Genomic DNA, 21371 nt, shown 5'->3' on the forward strand with positions numbered 1-21371 from the left:
GACTCTAAGATGAGTAGAGCGAATGACGAAGCACTTTCGCAACTTCATTAGGAAACTAAAAGCGAATTCTGAGAATCAGTCCTGGAACTGAATCCAGACCTCAGTTTGGTGAGCTGGACTCGACACCTCTAAATGACCACAAAGTTTATAAGAAGGTTTGGAAAGTCCCTTTTCCTGTTCCCGTTCCAGGATGGCTGCCACCCCTGTGCATGAAGACGTAGTTTGAGTGTGAGCAAATTTGCTTGACCCTGAACGCCAGTGAATTCCTTTGGGATGAGTCGGAACGTTGTGCGAACCTCGTGCTTGACCTCACGGCTGCTCTACTGACCGAATGGCTTTCTTTGAGATGTTGTGGAAAGCTTTCCTAGAAGATTGGCTCTATGGTGTATAGCAGTTTATCCAGTAATCGAGAGGTCACTGGTCCAAGCCCCACCACTGCCAGGTTGCCTCTGTTGAGCCCCTAAGCAAGGTCCTTAACCCTCAATTGCCTAGACAATATTCTGTCACAGTACTTAAATATTTTATATTTTATATACACCCCAAAATTTTGCACAACCACTAAGCTTTCCGCCACTGGGGACCCTGATCGCATCTAAGGGGGGTATATTTGCCTGACCCATTCTCTCTCTGGCACACAGCACAGTCCTCAGACCCCTTATTATACATTCACATTTATTATCCAAATCGACCTACAGCACTGTAACATTATATAGTATATTGTCTAAGCAATTGAGGATTAAGGGCCCAACAGTGGCAACCTGGCAGTGGTGGGGCTTACACCAGCGATCATTGGATGACTAGTCCAGTACCTTAACAGCTAGGCTACAACTGCCATTATTCACCCATACTTTGGTGATCAGTCCCGTGCATGGAGAGTCACGCACTGATCTCCACGTTCTTTCACTTCTGTACAGGCGCCTCGGGCCACTAACCAAGCCGTAGCCTAGTGGTTATGGTACTAGTAATCAAAAGGTCGCTGGTTCAAGCCTCACCACTGCCAGGTTGCTGCTGTTGGGCCCTTGAGCAAGGCCCCTTAACCCTCAATTGCTCAGATTGTATACTGTAACTGTACTGTAAGTCGCTTTGGATAAAGGCATCCGCTAAATGCTGAAAATGTAAATGTAACCAGGGTAACACCGTGTCCAAGCCCCCACTCACTTTTTTTTTTTTTATCCGGTCTTTTCCCACCCGTCAGACTTAGTGGCCAATTTTGTCTGCTCTAGGCATTGTCAACTGTTCCTGGTAGAGGGCGTCCAGCTGTCCGATAGCGGAGCAGAGATTCCAATTCGGGGAGTTCAGATCCGAGTGCTGGTGTGCTAGTGGAATATCCAGCTGTGCCACCTGGGCGCTCATTTTAATTTCTTGAAAGATATTTTTGTCATATCCCATTCCTCTTGTCTTTTATTTATTTTACTCAGTTAACTTTTACATACTGACCATGTACTTGACCAAAATGTATCCGTCCCATAGACTTAGCCTAGTGGTTAAGGAACTGGACTAGAAATCAGAAGGTCACTGGTTCAAGCCCCACCACTGCCAGGTTGCAGTTTTCCGCTCCTGGGTACCCTGATTACATCTAAGGGGGGTATATTTGCCTGACCCATGCTCTCTCTGATGCCAACACAGTCCACAGACCCCTTCTTATTTGCCCATACTTCGGTGGTCAGTCTCGCACATGGAGAGTCACGCACCGATCTCCAAATTACTTCACTTCTGTACAGGCACCTCGGGCTACAAACCAGGGTAACACTTTTCCCACCCAGCAGACTTAGTGGCCAATTTTGTCTGCTCTGCACGCTGCCAGCTGTGCCTGCTAGTACTGACCATGTACTTGACCGAAATTTATCCGATCCATAGACTAAACATGTGCTAGGGTGTAAAGGCAAGCCATAGCCTAGTGGTTAAGGAACTGGACTAGAAATCAGAGGGTCACTGGTTCAAACCCCACCCTCAATTTCTCAGATTGTATACTGTAACTGTAATGTAAGTCGCTTTGGATAAAGGCGTCTGCTAAATGCTGAAAATGTAAATGTTAGTGGCGGAGAGGCCCAGCATGTCCTTTTAAGGAAGTCAGATGACGCCACTGCCTGGAAATCCACATATTTACCTTCATCCTCTTATCTCCCCTGCACTTCCTTTATCTCCCACTCGTGCATTCGTTCCACTTGACTTGCTGAAAAACAACATGGCAGCTGCAGCCGGGCTGGTCTGAGCGCACCTCGTGGATTAGGACCGATCAGTCTGATAGTGTTGTATTGTTAGATTGAAGGGATCTCATACCAAGCATATTAAAAGTGGGGAAAAAAGTTTTTTTTCTTCCTTTATCTCCCAATCTAGTCATTTCCAATTCCCATTTGTGAATTTGCTCTCTGATGCCGTGGCTAAAAGTATTTAGACACCTGCCCATAAGCTTGTTGGTCATCACATTTTAAAAACATAGTTTTTTCTCAGCCTGAAGAACAGCCACTCTTCTGAACTGATATGGCACGGTCAAGGTCTTTATGGACCTTGCTTTGTGCAAAGGAGGAACAGTCATGCTGGGACAAGAAAGGGGCCTTCCCTAAGCTGTTGCTGAAAAGTTGCTGCAAAAGAAGCATATAATTTACTTTATACAATCGATTCATTACACCTGTTAGAAGGGGTGTCTCAATACTATTTCCATATAGCACATATTAACAGTGTATTTGAAAAAAATTTATTTGGGGCGTCCAGGTGGCACAGCGGGATATTCCGCTAGCACACCAGCGTCGAGATTCTGAACAATCCGGTTCGAGTCTAGGCTCTGCTACCGGTCGCCTGGGCGCCATCTAGCGGGCACAATCGGCCGTGCCTTCAGCGGACACAAATTGGCCACCGTGTCTGCTGGGCGGGGAAATGACCGGACCGAGTGGGTGGGGTCTTCAAACGCTGTGCAAGGACCCCGGTTAGCAGACTGAGGCGACTGGGCAGAAACATGGGCTTGAAAGAAGGGGTTCGCTGTGGACAATACAAGGTTCAGTATCAGTAACTTTATTATTGTTGTATTGTTTTTTTAAAAAGCAGTGCACAACAGACTGCTTCCACCAGGAAACACTGGACAGGGCGGCAGTCCACCGGAGGGCTTGGGGCATCCTTCTTTCCTCAGACATAGCCAGTTATGTCTGTATGTGCCCGGCTGGGTAATAACACAGCTGAGATCTGAACCCGGATCGTAGCAGTGGTGTGCTGGCGTAATAGTCTGCCGTGCCACCTGAGTAATACTAATATTAGGAAACACAATGTAATATTATACTCTAATATATATAATTTTTTACAGTGCTTTATCCTGGTCGCGGTGGGTCCGGTTTCCTCAGCAGCAATGGGTGCGTTGCGGCAAGGACACTTATCCACCTCTGCTTAGACATATCTAATCTCCAGCTGACCAATAGCACCACTGTGGATTCAAACCCTGGATTTCAGCAGTAGTGGGTTAGCGTACTTGTACTAGCGCTGTGCCACTTTAATAATTCAATTCTGAGTGGCACTTGACCTACTGCTACACCGACAAGATCAACCCTAGAGTGATACCCTTGGGGACAGTGGTAGCCTAGTGGGTAGAGCTTTGGGCTATCAGTTGGAAGATTGGCATCTCAAATCCAGTCTCTGCTATGCAGCCACTGTTGGGTCCTTGAGTAAGGCCCTCAACCCGGTCTGCTCCAGGGGTGCCATACTATGGGCAACCCTGCGGTCTGACCCCAGCCTCCAAACAAGCTGGGATATGCATGTATATTTGTGCATATGTATATATGACAAAGGCGTTCTTCATTCTGATTGGTTAGAATACAAAGACAAGTAACATGATGTCCAGTCATGATGGAAATACAGTTAAATTGTCTGTTTGATTATCAGATACTTTTAAATCATGACTGGCCTGTACTGGTACTGTTAGTGCATCAAACATGTTCCTAATTCATATTCTCTGGTTTCCTAGGGGAGAAGCTAAGAGTGCTCGGTTACAATCACAATGGCGAATGGTGTGAAGCACAGACCAAAAATGGCCAGGGCTGGGTACCCAGCAACTACATCACACCCGTCAACAGCCTGGAAAAGCACAGCTGGTACCACGGGCCAGTGTCGCGCAACGCAGCCGAGTACCTGCTCAGCAGCGGCATTAACGGCAGCTTCCTGGTACGTGAGAGCGAGAGCAGTCCGGGCCAGCGGTCCATCTCGCTACGCTACGAGGGGCGAGTCTACCACTACCGCATCAACACGGCGTCTGACGGCAAGGTACAAGCACATCAAACAAATGGTGTAGCATGTTAAAGTATCTAATGACATGAAAGTGTAGTGACAATGTTTTTTTGTGAACAACTATGTAGTTGTAGTTTTTAAGCATTGTTATTACAATATCAGGATTTACAACCCCAATTCCAATGAAGTTGGGACGTTGTGTAAAACATGAATAAAAACAGAATACGATGATTTGCAAATCCTTTTCAACCCATATTTAATTGAATACACTACAAAGACAAGATATTTAATGTTCAAACGGATAAACTTTATTGTTTTTTTGCAAATATTTACTCATTTTGAATTTGATGCCTGCAACACGTTCCAAAAAAGTTGGGACAGGGGCAACAAAAGACTGGGAAAGTTGAGGAATGCTCAAAAAACATCTGTTTGGAACATTCCACAGGTGAACAGGTTAATTGGAAACAGGTGAGTGTCATGATTGGGTATAAAGGGAGCATCCCCGAAAGGCTCGGTCGTTCACAAGCAAGGTTCACCACTTTGTAAACAACTGCGTGAGCAAATAGTCCAACAGTTTAAGAACAACGTTTTTCAACGTGCAATTGCAAGGAATTTAGGGATTTCATCATCTACAGTCCATAATATCATCAAAAGATTCAGAGAATCTGGAGAAATCTGTGCAAGTAAGCGGCAAGGCCGAAAACCAACATTGAATGCCCGTGACCTTTTATCCCTCAGGCGGCACTGCGTTAAAAACCGACACCATTCAGTAACGGATATTACCACATGGGCTCAGGAACACTTCAGAAAACCATCGTCAGTGAACACAGTTCGTCGCTCCATCTACAAGTGCAGGTTAAAACTCTACCATGCAAAGCGAAAGCCATATATCAACAACACCCGGGCCCGAGCTCATCTGAGATGGACCGACGCAAAGTGGAAAAGTGTCCTGTGGTCTGACGAGTCCACATTTCAAATAGTTTTTGGAAATCATGGACGTCGTGTCCTCCGGGCCAAAGAGGAAAAGGACTGTCCGGATTGTTCAAAGCACAAAGTTGAAAAGCCAGCATGGTTGATGGTATGGGGGTGTGTTAGTGCCCATGGCATGGGTAACTGGCACATCTGTGAAGGCACCATTAATGCTGAAAGGTACATACAGGTTTTGGAGCCTTTTGGAGTCTTTTTCAGGGACGTCCCTGCTTATTTCAGCAAGACGATGCCAAGCCACCTTCTGCACGTGTTACAACAGCGTGGCTTCATAGTAAAAGAGTGCGGGTACTAGACTGGCCTGCCTGCAGTCCAGACCGGTCTCCCATTGAAAATGTGTGGCGCATAATGAAGCGCAAAATACGACAACGGAGACCCCGGACTGTTGAGCAACTGAAGTTGTACATCAAGCAAGAATGGGAAAGAATTCCACCTACAACGCTTCAACAATTAGTGTCCTCAGTTCCCAAACGCTTACTGAGTGTTGTTAAAAGGAAAGGTGATGTAACAATGTGGTAAACATGCCCCTGTCCCAACTTCTTTGGAACGTGTTGCAGGCATCAAATTCAAAATGAGTGAATATTTGCAAAAAAACAATAAAGTTTATCCGTTTGAACATTAAATATCTTGTCTTTGTAGTGTATTCAATTGAATATGGGTTGAAAAGGATTTGCAAATCATCGTATTCTGTTCTTATTCATGTTTTACACAACGTCCCAACTTCATTGGAATTGGGGTTGTATACATATACAGTGTATCACAAAAGTGAGTACACCCCTCACATTTCTGCAGATATTTAAGTATATCTTTTCATGGGACAACACTGACAAAATGACACTTTGACACAATGAAAAGTAGTCTGTGTGCAGCTTATATAACAGTGTAAATTTATTCTTCCCTCAAAATAACTCAATATACAGCCATTAATGTCTAAACCACCGGCAACAAAAGTGAGTACACCCCTAAGAGACTACACCCCTAAATGTCCAAATTGAGCACTGCTTGTCATTTTCCCTACAAAATGTCATGTGATTTGTTAGTGTTACTAGGTCTCAGGTGTGCATAGGGAGCAGGTGTGTTCAATTTAGTAGTACAGCTCTCACACTCTCTCATACTGGTCACTGAAAGTTCCAACATGGCACCTCATGGCAAAGAACTCTCTGAGGATCTTAAAAGATGAATTGTTGCGCTACATGAAGATGGCCAAGGCTACAAGAAGATTGCCAACACCCTGAAACTGAGCTGCAGCACAGTGGCCAAGATCATCCAGCGTTTTAAAAGAGCAGGGTCCACTCAGAACAGACCTCGCGTTGGTCGTCCAAAGAAGCTGAGTGCACGTGCTCAGCGTCACATCCAACTGCTGTCTTTGAAAGATAGGCGCAGGAGTGCTGTCAGCATTGCTGCAGAGATTGAAAAGGTGGGGGGTCAGCCTGTCAGTGCTCAGACCATACGCCGCACACTACATCAAATTGGTCTGCATGGCTGTCACCCCAGAAGGAAGCCTCTTCTGAAGTCTCTACACAAGAAAGCCCGCAAACAGTTTGCTGAAGACATGTCAACAAAGGACATGGATTACTGGAACCATGTCCTATGGTCTGATGAGACCAAGATTAATTTGTTTGGTTCAGATGGTCTCAAGCATGTGTGGCGGCAATCAGGTGAGGAGTACAAAGATAAGTGTGTCATGCCTACAGTCAAGCATGGTGGTGGGAATGCCATGGTCTGGGGCTGCATGAGTGCAGCAGGTGTTGGGGAGTTACATTTCATTGAGGGACACATGAACTCCAATATGTACTGTGAAATACTGAAGCAGAGCATGATCCCCTCCCTCCGGAAACTGGGTCGCAGGGCAGTGTTCCAGCATGATAATGACCCCAAACACACCTCTAAGACGACCACTGCTTTATTGAAGAGGCTGAGGGTAAAGGTGATGGACTGGCCAAGCATGTCTCCAGACCTAAACCCAATAGAACATCTTTGGGGCATCCTCAAGCGGAAGGTGGAGGAGCGCAAAGTCTCGAATATCCGCCAGCTCCGTGATGTCGTCATGGAGGAGTGGAAAAGCATTCCAGTGGCAACCTGTGAAGCTCTGGTAAACTCCATGCCCAGGAGAGTTAAGGCAGTTCTGGGAAATAATGGTGGCCACACAAAATATTGACACTTCAGGAACTTTCACTAAGGGGTGTACTCACTTTTGTTGCCGGTGGTTTAGACATTAATGGCTGTATATTGAGTTATTTTGAGGGAAGAATAAATTTACACTGTTATATAAGCTGCACACAGACTACTTTTCATTGTGTCAAAGTGTCATTTTGTCAGTGTTGTCCCATGAAAAGATATACTTAAATATCTGCAGAAATGTGAGGGGTGTACTCACTTTTGTGATACACTGTACACCTGACTCACCGCAGCCCCCGTCACGTTGACACGTATGATTTTTCTCGTTTCTTTATCAGCTTTACGTATCGTCAGAGAGCCGCTTCAACACCCTGGCCGAGCTCGTGCATCATCATTCCACCGTGGCGGACGGCCTCATCACCACACTTCACTACCCGGCGCCCAAACGCAACAAGCCCACCATCTACGGCGTCTCGCCCAACTACGACAAGTGGGAGATGGAGCGCACGGACATCACTATGAAACACAAGCTGGGCGGAGGCCAGTATGGAGAGGTGTACGAGGGAGTCTGGAAGAAGTACAATCTCACCGTCGCTGTGAAAACTCTAAAGGTTTGTCAATAAGTTGGGACATGGAGTGGGTCGTGGGGTCGGACTGCACGGGACAGACGAGGGTGCGGGACTAACCCGGTCCTCCTGCTTTATTTTTGGTGTGTAGGAGGACACGATGGAGGTGGAAGAGTTTCTAAAGGAGGCTGCAGTCATGAAAGAGATCAAACATCCTAACCTGGTACAACTATTGGGTAAGTCTGGTCTTGGTCAGGAACTACTTTTTACAATCCTGAAGCACGTACTGAGTGGAGAAAAGGCGCTGCTGCCTGATTTCACAACAGCTGCGTCTCAGAACGCATACTGCTCAATAAATAGCCCTGTTCAACCCCTTATTGGTGGTGGACTCATTTGGCAGGACAATTTCTGCACATTTCAATAAGGCCGTAATCAAAATATACAGTGTATCACAAAAGTGAGTACACCCCTCACATTTCTGCAAATATTTCATTATATCTTTTCATGGGACAACACTATAGACATGAAACTTGGATATAACTTAGAGTAGTCAGTGTACAGCTTGTATAGCAGTGTAGATTTACTGTCTTCTGAAAATAACTCAACACACAGCCATTAATGTCTAAATAGCTGGTAACATAAGTGAGTACACCCCACAGTGAACATGTCCAAATTGTGCCCAAAGTGTCAATATTTTGTGTGACCACCATTATTATCCAGCACTGCCTTAACCCTCCTGGGCATGGAATTCACCAGAGCTGCACAGGTTGCTACTGGAATCCTCTTCCACTCCTCCATTATGACATCACGGAGCTGGTGGATGTTAGACACCTTGAACTCCTCCACCTTCCACTTGAGGATGCGCAATTGGGTTTAGTCCATCACCTTTACCTTCAGCTTCCTCAGCAAGGCAGTTGTCATCTTGGAGGTTGTGTTTGGGGTCGTTATCCTGTTGGAAAACTGCCATGATGAAGTTTTCGAAGGGAGGGGATCATGCTCTGTTTCAGAATGTCACAGTACATGTTGGAATTCATGTTTCCCTCAATGAACCGCAGCTCCCCAGTGCCAGCAACACTCATGCAGCCCAAGACCATGATGCTACCACCACCATGCTTGACTGTAGGCAAGATACAGTTGTCTTGGTACTTCTCACCAGGGCGCCGCCACACATGCTGGACACCATCTGAGCCAAACAAGTTTATCTTGGTCTCGTCAGACCACAGGGCATTCCAGTAATCCATGTTCTTGGACTGCTTGTCTTCAGCAAACTGTTTGCTGGCTTTCTTGTGCGTCAGCTTCCTTCTGGGATGACGACCATGCAGACCGAGTTGATGCAGTGTGCGGCGTATGGTCTGAGCACTGACAGGCTGACCTCCCACGTCTTCAACCTCTGCAGCAATGCTGGCAGCACTCATGTGTCTATTTTTTAAAGCCAACCTCTGGATATGACGCCGAACACGTGGACTCAACTTCTTTGGTCGACCCTGGCGAAGCCTGTTCCGAGTGGAACCTGTCCTGGAAAACCGCTGTATGACCTTGGCCACCATGCTGTAGCTCAGTTTCAGGGTGTTAGCAATCTTCTTATAGCCCAGGCCATCTTTGTGGAGAGCAACAATTCTATTTCTCACATCCTCGGAGAGTTCTTTGCCATGAGGTGCCATGTTGAATATCCAGTGGCCAGTATGAGAGAATTGTACCCAAAACACAAAATTTAACAGCCCTGCTCCCCATTTACACCTGGGACCTTGACACATGACACCAGGGAGGGACAATGACACATTTGGGCACAATTTGGACATGTTCACTGTGGGGTGTACTCACTTATGTTGCCAGCCATTTAGACATTAATGGCTGTGTGTTGAGTTATTTTCAGAAGACAGTAAATCTACACTGCTATACAAGTTGTACACTGACTACTCTAAGTTATATCCAAGTTTCATGTCTATAGTGTTGTCCCATGAAAAGATATAATGAAATATTTGCAGAAATGTGAGGGGTGTACTCACTTTTGTGATACACTGTATGTTGGCGCCCACTTGGCGCAGTGGGATATTCCACTAGCACACCAGCTCCGAGATTCTGAGCACCCCCGGTCCGAATCTCGGCTCTGCTACCGGTCGGCTGGGCGCCATCTAGCGGGCACAGTTGATTCTGAACACCCCGGTTTGAATCTCGGCTCTGCTACCGGTCGGCTGGGCGCCATCTAGCGGGCACAATTGATTCTGAACACCCCGGTTTGAATCTTAGCTCTGCTATTGGTCAGGTGGGCACCATCTAGCATCTAGGGGCGCCCCCCCCCCCCAATATATGCTGATGTGTGGTCACGTACATTCAAGAGATTTTTCTGGAGTCCCTTAATCCTTTCCACAATATCATGCACAGTAGATGGTAAAAGATTATATAAAAATTATATGAAACCTTTAAAAGAAAGCATTTTTAAAATCGGATTGACAGGCGCTTATGTGGCCTAGCGGTAAAACACGCTAGCACACCAGAGCTGACATCTTGAACTTAGCTCTGCTACTGGCACCGGGTGCCTACACAAACAATGATTGGCCCGTGTGTTGGGTTGGATGCCGGACGGGATTCCTCATAACTGATGCAATCACGACCTCTGCTGGCTGATCGATAGAGCCTGAATAGGGATGGGGGATAATGGAGATCAGTGCGCAAGACTAAGCCCCATGTGAACTTGCAGTTGGCCACTGCACATGTGTCGGAGGGGGCGTGTTAGTCAAGCAAGGCTCACTTCAGTTAGGAGTGGAGATCAGCAGGAGTAGAGGAAGCAAAAAGCGATTGGTAATTGGCTAGAAAAGAAATAAATGAGTGGTTAGTAATCTTATCGTGTGTGTTGGTTTTAGGCGTGTGTACACGGGAACCTCCGTTTTACATCATCACCGAGTTCATGACCCACGGTAACCTGCTGGACTACCTGCGTGAGTGCAACCGCGAGGAGGTGAACGCCGTGGTGCTGCTCTACATGGCCACTCAGATCTCCTCTGCCATGGAGTACTTGGAGAAGAAGAACTTCATTCACAGGTTAAACGAACACAAAAACACCCATGATGCCTCAAAACGAACCTGTTTACATTCACATCAGCAGGTGACAGTTGGCTTATGGGCATCTAGGAAGTTTATCCAATCACTTGCAATTATGACTGAATACAATGCAAGCAATTGAGGGTTAAGGGCTCAGTGGCCCAGCAGTGGGTCAGTGACCCTCTGATGAGTAGTCCAGTACTTTAACTGCTGACCTGACACTGGCTCAGGTAGACTTAAAAAGCATCTCCCACACATGGGCTGCTACAAAGTGGGTATAAACAAGTGGGAGGGGTGGGACTTGGCAAAACAGCCTAGCCACTGGAGGGGTCACTTGTCAGTGCACTCTCAGTGCTTGTCCCAAGCCCGGATTAAAGTAAGTAGGGGTGCGTCAGGAAGGGCATCCGGCATAAAAATATGGGAGCAGTCGAAACCGAGAGAGAAAAAAACATTTATATAAAATTAGGCATAACATTAAAACCACCTCCTTGTTTCTACACTCACTGTCCATTTTATCAGCTCCGCTTACCATCTAGAAGCACTTCTAGTTCTACAATTACTGACTGTAGTCCATCTGTTTCTCTACATACTTTGTTAGCCTCCTTTTATGCTGTTCTTCGATGGTCAGGACCCCCACAAAGAGCAGGTATTATTTGGGGGGTGGATCATTCTCAGCACTGCAGTGACACTGACCGTAATGGTGGTGGTGTGTTAGTGTGTGTTGTGCTGGTATGAGCGGAGTTTTTGAACACCTCACTGTCACTGCTGGACTGAGAATAGTCCACCAACCAAAGATATCCAGCCAACAGTGCCCCATGGGCAGCGTCCTGTGACCACTGATGAAGGTCTAGAAGATGACCGACTCAAACAGCAGCAATAGATGAGCGATCGTCTCTGACTTTACATCTACAAGGTGGACCAACTAGGTAGGAGTGAGTGGACACAGTATTTAAAAACTAAATAATAGCCGCTCAGGTGGCGCAGCGGTAAAAAGAAACGCGCTGCAACCAGGGCTGGATTCTGAGAAGCGTCGTATCGAATCCTTCCTTTACCGGTTCGAAGCTGAGTGGCTATATGAGCAACGATTGGCCGGTTGCTCATGTGGGGGGTGGGACAAAGAACCGGATGTGGGTCTCTCTCTGTCAGAATGCGGTTGCGTTCTCTGCCGGCTGATTGGAGGCGCTTACACAGAGATGGGAGGGGGTGCCCTTAGGGTGTGTCTCTCCGCATGCAACGCTAGGTGGTGCCAAACTCGTCAATGTGTGGGTGGCAAAGATGCATCTGGCTGCTGCTCGTGTTTCGGAGGGGATACGGGTTAGCTTCAATTACCTCCGTCAGGGCAGGGTTCGGCATAGACAGAGAGGAAGCACGATGCTAATTGAACAATTGGATGCGCTAAAAAGGGGAGAAAAAGGGGTAAAAAAAAAAAAAAAAAAAAAAAAAAAAAACTAAATAATACCTGCTCTGTGGTGGTCCTGTGGGGGGTCCTGACCATTGAAGAACAGGGTGAAAGCAGGTTAAAAAAGTATGTAGAGAAACAGATGGACTACAGTCAGTAATTGTAGAACTACAAAGTGCTTCTATATGGTAAGTGGAGCTGATAAAATGGACAGTGAGTGTAGAAACAAGGAGGTGGTATGTATATATATATATATATATATATATAAATTGCTGAGATTGGGGTATGAATTTCAGCTTTGCTACCAGCCAGATGGGTGTCTACACAGACATGATTGTCTATCTACAAGAAGGGGGAATAGTCCAAGCACTGCAATGGATTGGCACCTTGTCCAGGGTATTTCTGCCCTGTGCCCAGTGTTTTTTAATGAAACGGGGCTTGCCATGACCCTGATCAGTATAGAGCGGCTGATGAAAATGAATCCACGCAAGGAGGATGGGGGGGTCCCTGCTGAGTCTGGTTCCTCTCAAGGTTTCTTCCTGTAATTTTAAGGGAGTTTTTCCTTGCCACTGTCGCCCTCGGCTCGCTCAACAGGGGTTTTTTGGTCTGTTGGTCCTGGATTTATAAAAAGCGCTTATACAAATAAAATTGAAGTATAAAATTGGTGCTTCACTAATGGATCTAGATCATTATCTTTAAATCACTCACCTTATTGTTGTGTACTATTTTCAGGGATTTGGCGGCCCGCAACTGCTTGGTTGGGGAGAACCACTTGGTGAAGGTGGCGGATTTCGGACTGAGTCGTCTTATGACCGGAGACACGTACACGGCCCACGCCGGCGCCAAGTTTCCAATCAAATGGACTGCACCAGAAAGCCTGGCCTATAATAAATTTTCTATCAAGTCAGACGTCTGGGGTGAGCTTCTCAAATGGTTTCATTTAAAAGGTTTTCCCAGTGGAGTGTGGTGTTCTGGTTTGAATGTATCAGGTACAGCAGTGCTGTTACTGGCCTCTTTATTAGGAACACACATCTTGTTAGCACTTGTCGTAGGTGTAAAAATAGAACAAGAACTACACCGATGAGGCATAACATTATGACCACCTTCCTAATATTGTGTTGGTCCCCCTTTTGCCTGACCCATCGAGGCATAGACTCCACTTGAAGGTGTGCTGTGGTATCTGGCATCAAGACTTAAATTTGCATTTACATTTTCGGCATTTAGCAGATGCTTTTATTCAAAGCGACTTACATTACAGTTACAGTATACAGTCTGAGCAATTGAGGGTTAAGGTCCTTGCTCAGGGGCCCAACAGCAGTAACCTGGCAGTGGTGGGGCTTGAACCAATGACCTTCTGACTACTAGTCCAGTACCTTAACCACTAGACTACAGCTTGCCCAAGATGTTTGCAGCAGATCCTTTAACTCCCGTAAGTTGCGAGGTGGGGCCTCCATAGATCACATCCCACAGATGCTCGATTGGATTGAGATCTGGGAAATTTGGAGGCCGAGTCAACACCTCAAACGCGTTGTTGTGCTCCTCAAACCGTTCCTGAAGCATTTTTGCTTTGTGGCAGGGTTTTAAAAACAGTAGGATGTGTGGAGTATTCAAAGTGAAAGGTGGTTGAGTGTGTGACTTTTTTTTTTTTTTTTTTTAATCAGTCAGTGCAGTGCATTGCATTAATAGTGTAGAATATTATGTCATGAAATACAAAAAAAAAACATATTTAATCATATGAAATTTCTTTATTGCTTAGCTTTCGGTGTGCTGCTCTGGGAGATTGCCACCTATGGGATGTCCCCCTATCCTGGGATTGATTTGTCCCAGGTGTATGAGCTGTTGGAGAAGGATTACCGCATGGAGAGACCAGAGGGATGCCCAGAGAAAGTCTATGAACTAATGAGAGCTTGTGAGTAATTATTTTTTCCCCAAAAAAGTTGGGACTGTAAAGCATTTACACACTTTACACTTTGTAATGTTGCCATTTCTTTTCACCACACTTAAAAGGCGTTTTGGCACCGATGAGACCAATCAAAATTCTCCACACATTCTCTATTGGGGACAGGACTGCAGGCAGGCCAGTCCAGTATCCGCACCCTCTTCTTCCACAGCCATGCCTTTGTAATGTGTGCAGCATTGTCTTGTTGAAAAATGCATGGACGTCCCTGGAAAAGACGACGTCTTGAAGGCAGCACATGTTGCTCTAAGATCTCAATGTACTTTTCTGCATTAAAGCCAAGGGCACTGACACAGCCCCATACCATGACACACCCTGGCTTTTGGACTTGTTCCTAATAACAGTCTGGATGGTCCTTTTTGTCTTCGGTCCGGAGCACACGGTGTCCAATTTTTCCAAAAAAAGACCTGGATTGCTGATTCACAATACTGACCACAATACAAGTTTCCACTGTGTGCTGGTCCATCCTAGATGCTTCCAAGCCCAGAGAAGTTGACGCCGCTTCTGGACATGGTTAACATAAGGCTTCTTTTTTGCACAGTACAGATTTAAGTGGTATTTGTGCATGTAACTTGACAAAGGTTTGCCAAAGTAATCCCTCACCCATGTGGTTATATCAGCTATTGTTGAGTGGCGGTTCTTGATGCAGGGCCGTCTGAGGGATCAGAGATCACGGGCCAATGGAGGAACTGCCAATTCCGATCCTACTGGAGGGTGTCGGGGCCCTTGTCCAGCTCTCCTCATGTAACTGCCCGTGTTTTCCATGTTCTCGAGACTGTCCTGGGAGCCAACCTTCTTGTGACAGGACAGATCATGTATGGATGTGCCATCCTGGAGGAGCTGGACTACCTGTGCAATTTAAATGGGATGCAGGTATTGTCTCATGCTACCAGTAATGATGAGGACACTAGCAAAATGCAAAACTTCAATCAAGAAGCAAAGGAGAGAGTATTTGTCTGTGGCCACCACTTTCAAAACCATTCCCTTTTTGATGGTTATCTTGCAGAAATTGATTCTTAAATGCTTCCTAAATAGATCGTTTGATATTCAATGTATCTCCCACCTCAAGCTTTTTTACTAATACCGTGTTTTGTTTGTTGTCTAACAGGTTGGAAGTGGAACCCAGCAGAACGCCCATCATTTGCTGAGACTCATCAAGCATTTGAAACGATGTTTCAGGAATCCAGTATATCTGACGGTACCGGAGCAGCTCTTACTAGCAAGAACTTATGTTCTAATTGCTCTTTTCTGATGTATCCAATGACCCAATGATTTACTTTTCACAGAGGTGGAGAAAGAACTTGGGAAAAAGGGTAAGAAGCTGACACTTGGCCCCCTACAGCAAGCCCCGGAGTTACCGACCAAGACCAGAACTCTACGTAGAGCCATGGACAAAGATGGAGACAGTCCTGGTGAGCATTTATTTTGTAGCTTATTTGTTTTTGTATATACGATAGCGGTGCTGGTGTCTGCACGGACACGATTGGCTGATGTCTGAGATGGGGTGGCCAGAACAGCCCAGCCGTTGGGAGGTGCATATGTCAGTACGCTCGCAGTGCTGGTCCCAAGCCCAGATAAAAATAGAAGGGTTGTGTTAGGAAGGGCATCCAGCGTAAAAACTCAGGTTTGATTTGAATGTAAAATTACAGACAACAAAAATATATTTTGGCAGGGTTGCCAGATTTCAGATATGAAAGAAAGAGTTGCACACCGGATGCTTGATTAACTTTTTTAATTCTGAATGCCGACATGTAGTACAACCTGTTGACAAATATTTAAGCTCTGCTAATTTGACAAACGTGCACTTTTTATTGACTATATAGACTAAACAAATATTTTCATTGAATAAAAACGACACTTTATGGCCAAATGTATGTGTACCACCCTTCTAAATACTACTTTTAGAGGTTTTAGCGCCTTTAAAAAAGATTTTTTGAAATAGAGTGGTGGCTGTTATAGCCTTAAACTCCATATTAATGCTCATGCCTTTGAAATGAGATGTCTACCGAGGTCATGGTCAATTTTGGCCTCATAAGAGTTTAATGTAAAGGGGTGCTCAGGTGGAGCAGCGTGATAAGTCGCTAGCACACCAGCGCCGAGATTCTGAACTCCCAGGGTTGAGTCTCGGCTCTGCTACCGGTCAGCTGGGCGCCCTCTAGCTGGCATAATTGGGGGTGTGGGGGGGGTCTGTGAAAGGAAACACAGGGTGCCTGCACAGAAGGGGAGGAGCGCAGAGGTCGGGACGTGGCTCTCCGTGCATGAAGCCGGCCTCGTGCGCAAATCCGGCCTTACGCCCAAATCCATGGATGTGTGGATGTATAAGAGTGACTCCCTCCTTGGGCACCACTAGGGATCCCCAGCAGTAGATTGACTACACTAAATTTGGAGAAAAATAGGGTAAAATGCAAAAATGGGGAAAAAACAAGAGTAAATTGTAAAATAATTAATAAATAAATAATGTATAACTTTGAGTTTGAATCCCAGATCATGATATCGACCAGGCTGGGCATCCAAACAGGCACAATTGGCTGTGCCTGTTGGAGAAGGGAGATTGTCGGGGCATTATTGCTGCTTTATTGCTGCTAACCTGTTAAGGTTCTTGCTAGAGATGGAAGGATCGATCGACTATGTATCGAAATCGGCCGATTTTTTATCAAAATATGCGATCGGCAATCGGTCGATATTTCCTAAATTCAGCAGATCCGATCGCGTGATATATAAAGATCACCTCCATGTTAAGCTTAACAGCTCAGTGGATTGATCCAGACTTTGAGCTACAAAGCGCCAACCATCGCATTTCACGACCTAAAATAACATCATTAACGTTGTGCATCATACATACGATGCAATTTTGCTGATTGAAATATTTACTTTAAAAAGATAATGCAACCCGATCCCATCCGAGTCGATTCTATGAGCACGTTATATAAATTCCTGGTTCACTTTGGTAAATCGTAAGCGGTTCTTGCTTTTGAAGTAGATGAGAACGGAAAACGTTACAGAGCCAATCAGAGGCAAACGTTTATTAATTACTAAATTCGTTAGTTCAGGATCATCTGCTCTGACTAACAGAAAACGTTTAGCTCCACAGGCAGAACGAGTCTGACTGACTCGGTTACCCCTCCCCCGGGGGGGGGCGCGCCCCACAGGTTGAAAACCCATAGTCTAAATATAATCATTACAGTATTGCCTGTATTTGTTTGATTTACTTTAGTTACTGCGAATTTTGCGCTAAAAATTGCATGTCGCCGCCCCCCCATCGGAATCGGCTATCGGTCGATCGCCCTGAAAGGAGATCGGAGATCGAAATCGGTGCCAAAAACCCCAATCGGTACATCTCTAGTTCTTGCACTAGTGGTGGATGATTTGCTAGCATGAGGGGTAAAAAAATGCAGCCACTGTCTCAGCTCTCCTCGGCCAATCAAAGAGTTTATATTGTTTTGCCTTTCTTCCGTTTCCAGATGGTGCCGAGGCAGAGGTTGCGGTGTCCCCGATGCTTCCCCGGAAAGAAAGACTGATGGATAGCATCCTTAATGAGGATGACAGGCAGTCGTCCAAGGACAAGTCTAAGAGCAGTCTCAACCCCTTCAGTTTAATGAAAAAGAAGAAGAAAACTGCTCCTGCACCCCCAACACGTAGCAGCTCCTTTCGAGAAATGGGTAGACATACCGATCACAGAGGACTGGGCGTCGACTCCAGGGATGATTTCAACAATGGCTCTTTGTTTGCCACGCAAGGCCTCGACCATTTAAAGTTCCCCTCTACCAATAATAACAGCGCTGGAGGCGTCACAAACGGTGCCCCTACGTATCCAGGTCAGACATTCCCACAACACCCACGCAAAAAGGGCACATCCGGAAATTCAAACATGGCTGGAAAAGCCAGTACACCGCCAGGTGAGGAAGACCCGTTGTCCAACTCGAAGCGCTTCCACAGGTCATCGTCGGCCTCCAGCATGCCCCCGGGGTCCGACCGCACAGAGTGGAAGTCGGTCACCCTCCCCCGCGACCTACAGTCTCGCCACTTTGACTCGAGCACCTTGGGCGGGAAACCTGCGCTGCCCCGCAAAAGGGCGAACGATCCGAAACTGGAGAGCTCATCGCGCGCCGGCACTCTCACCCCACCTCCTCGCCTTCCCAAGAAAACCGACGACGCTTCGGACGAGGTCTTCAGGGATACAGAGTCCAGTCCCGGATCGAGCCCGCAGACTCTGACCCCCAAGCTGGGTCACCGGGCGCAGGTTCAGGCCGACGGCTCTAAAACTAGTGCCCTGCAAGCCGAACTGCTCAAATCGTTCCCTGCCCTGGGAGCAGCCGGGGAGGAGTGCCGAGCCCGCAGACATAAACAACCTCAAGATGTTTCGTCTCCGAGAGAGAGGGATAGGGGGAAGTTGGGAACTAAACCCAAGCCTGCACCTCCTCCACCTCCACCTTCAGGTGTCAAACCTGGAAAGATTTCCAGGAGCCCCACTCAAGACCTATCCCTTGACACTAAAGTCAAAGGCACGCCTGAACTGAGCCCCTCCAGCTCTGGATCGTCCTTCCTGACTCAGGAGAACGCCAAAAAACTAAGCACCTCAAAAGCACAGCCATCAAAGACCTCGCCTACTTCTCCAACCGGTCAATCTCTGGGACTAGTTCCTAGCTCTCCGTCTGGCGACCAAGGTTCAGCCACCGCCTTCATCCCACTGGTGAACACACGCCGCTCCCTAAGGAAAACGCGCCAACCGACCGAGCGCGTTTCCAACATCACTCGCGAGATGGTCCTCGAAAGCACGGAGCTCCTGCGTACCGCCATCAGCCGGAACTCCGAGCAAACGGGCAGTCACAACGCCGTTCTGGAGGCCGGCAACAACCTGTCCAAGTACTGTCTGAGCTATGTGGACTCCATCCAACAAATGAGGAACAAGTTCGCCTTCCGAGAGGCTATCAACAAGCTGGAGAGCAGCTTGAGGGAGCTGCAGATCTGTCCTACTGCTACTGGGGGAGCCAGTACAGCACAGGACTTCAGCAAGCTCCTCACCTCTGTCAAGGAAATCAGTGACATTGTTCAGAGGTAGCAGAAGTGCCTAAATCCTTAGCTTCATTCCTCTTCAGGGTAACCAGCAGAATATAAGCAGATCTAGAGGGGGGAGGTCTTTCTGATTGGCTGTGACACATCGTTCAAACTTCGTTCACCTCGTTATTACGATATACTGTAGGACTCACCAAAGTGTCTTGTTATTGTGCACAAGTTCAAAGGAACCTTTATGCCCATTGCGCTCATTTTTAAAGCATTAAGAATCTGCAACTGTGGTCTTCCGGAAAATATCCAAGGCAAAGTCTTAAGGTGTTTTCACACTCGCACTTTCGTTACGGATTTTAATCCGTTTGCACCAAGAGTTCGGTATGTTTGGCTGGTGTGAAAGTCTGGTTCTGCTCCAAAGAGTGGTTTGGGTTCCCATTGACTAAAGTTGAGTTCAGAACGGATCTGCTTTCAGGCTGAGTATTAAATAGCATGGTTGCCTTAATGTGTCAAGTTCAGGTTTTATAATTGTTGGGAATCAAGTGGTTCTAGCTTTCGACTCTAGTTTCACCCAAATCTGTGATCAGCGACCGTAAATGTTTACCTTTTAATTTGCAAAGACATGCATTAATGAACCCCTTCCAAAGTCAAATCTACGATCGATACCCAAGGTATTTGGACCAAACAGTTGAATCCGTAATTCTTCTTCTTCGTAAGTCTTCGCTCACTTCCAGAGGCAATTCCAGTTTAAATAAAAAACCCAACCTCATACGCTGTATCACCTGTGGTCCATATTTTCTTGCGATTCCTTGTGTTCGATGACCAAATCTGTGTTTCCCGTCCATACTTGCCCCACTTCTTGTGTGTTTTTAGAAAACATCCTACCAAAAGGCTTTAATGCGTAAACCTCGACTGTCCCACCATGTGAGGAATTGTTCACAATCACTGTTCCATGAAGGTTTCAGATCAGTGCGGATCTTTCCGCAGTGCCGCCGTGCCTTAAACGTGCTTACCATGAATCGACTATGCATCTTTAAAAAAAACTTGGCGTCTACATATTGAAACGGACTTTTGATTGAACACTACTGTCTCCAGGACCTGGAGAAGGGACTGGTAAGCGAAGCAGGACCAGCGATACGAGGACCTGTGTATGTGTTTTGTTTTATACATAAACAATCTGTAAGAAAGCCAATCAGCACTCGTCGTTGCTTCGTAACGCTCTGCACGCCACTCGGTCGCTGAAAAGCTTTAAGGATTAGAATCACTAACATGATTCGAGGTGTTCTGAGCCGCCACGCTATAGAAGCGCCATCATCATCATCATCATTCGCCTTGTTTTATAAACTGTCAACTGTTAAGGACTGACATCATGAGCTCTAAGAGATTCTTTATTTAACCAACCGTCAGAAACGTGTACTAAAGCGTTCCTTTTGTTTTACTTGTATCGTTGGCATAATGCAATTGTTTTACCGTATTAGTGTTAGCATGTACAAACACTTAGCCCTCTGACTGCGACGCTTGAGGATGAAGCCAACCACAAGCTGCCTTCGTTTCAACATGGTACCGCCTATGTTGACTGTGTTGTTTTTATCTTCATAAAGATCATGCCACTACTTATTTGTATGCAAGCATCATGGTTTTGTACACTAATATGCGCATCTTTGTAAATACACAAAGTTTCTTACTCTTTTTATTTGTTTCTCTATGTAACAATGGTGCAATTTGCTGCGTAAAATACAAAGCAATTTTGTTACTTGAAAGACGTCTTGTATCGTTCGTGGTCATTTTGTACTAAACACGGAATGTTTTGTTTCCCGTAGTGTGGAAGAAGGACGATATCAGAACGACTAAGAATCCGGTAAGTGAATATTAGGTCGGGAATGTGATTGATGTTATACTGATCACCTCCTTGTTTCTACACTCATTGTCCATTTAATTACTGACTGTGGTGCATCTGTTTCTTTATGTATTTTTTAGCCTTCTTTCACCCTGTTCTTTAGTGGTCAGGACCACCACAGGACCACCACAGAGCAGGTATTATTTAGGTGGTGGATCATTCTCAGCACTGCAGTGACACTGACATGGTGGTGGT

At 46.2% G+C, this 21371-nt stretch overlaps 1 protein-coding gene across 2 annotated transcripts in view; it reads left to right on the forward strand.

Moving 5' to 3' along the window:
* The window catches only part of abl1 (c-abl oncogene 1, non-receptor tyrosine kinase), a 56885-nt gene extending 35846 nt beyond the window's left edge, over positions 1 to 21039 (forward strand). For both annotated transcript variants that reach the window (XM_062988984.1, XM_062988985.1), the window contains 9 exons: positions 3950 to 4245; positions 7653 to 7925; positions 8032 to 8116; positions 10742 to 10919; positions 13051 to 13235; positions 14075 to 14227; positions 15384 to 15473; positions 15562 to 15687; positions 17737 to 21039. In XM_062988984.1, coding sequence (XP_062845054.1) covers positions 3950 to 4245; positions 7653 to 7925; positions 8032 to 8116; positions 10742 to 10919; positions 13051 to 13235; positions 14075 to 14227; positions 15384 to 15473; positions 15562 to 15687; positions 17737 to 19334 — 2984 coding nt within the window. In that variant the 3' untranslated portion in view covers positions 19335 to 21039. The remainder of the gene's footprint in view (positions 1 to 3949; positions 4246 to 7652; positions 7926 to 8031; positions 8117 to 10741; positions 10920 to 13050; positions 13236 to 14074; positions 14228 to 15383; positions 15474 to 15561; positions 15688 to 17736) is intronic.
* Positions 21040 to 21371: the final 332 nt, after the last annotated feature.

The sequence above is a fragment of the Trichomycterus rosablanca genome, chromosome 26, assembly GCF_030014385.1.
Source record: "Trichomycterus rosablanca isolate fTriRos1 chromosome 26, fTriRos1.hap1, whole genome shotgun sequence".
Classification (NCBI taxonomy): domain Eukaryota; kingdom Metazoa; phylum Chordata; class Actinopteri; order Siluriformes; family Trichomycteridae; genus Trichomycterus; species Trichomycterus rosablanca.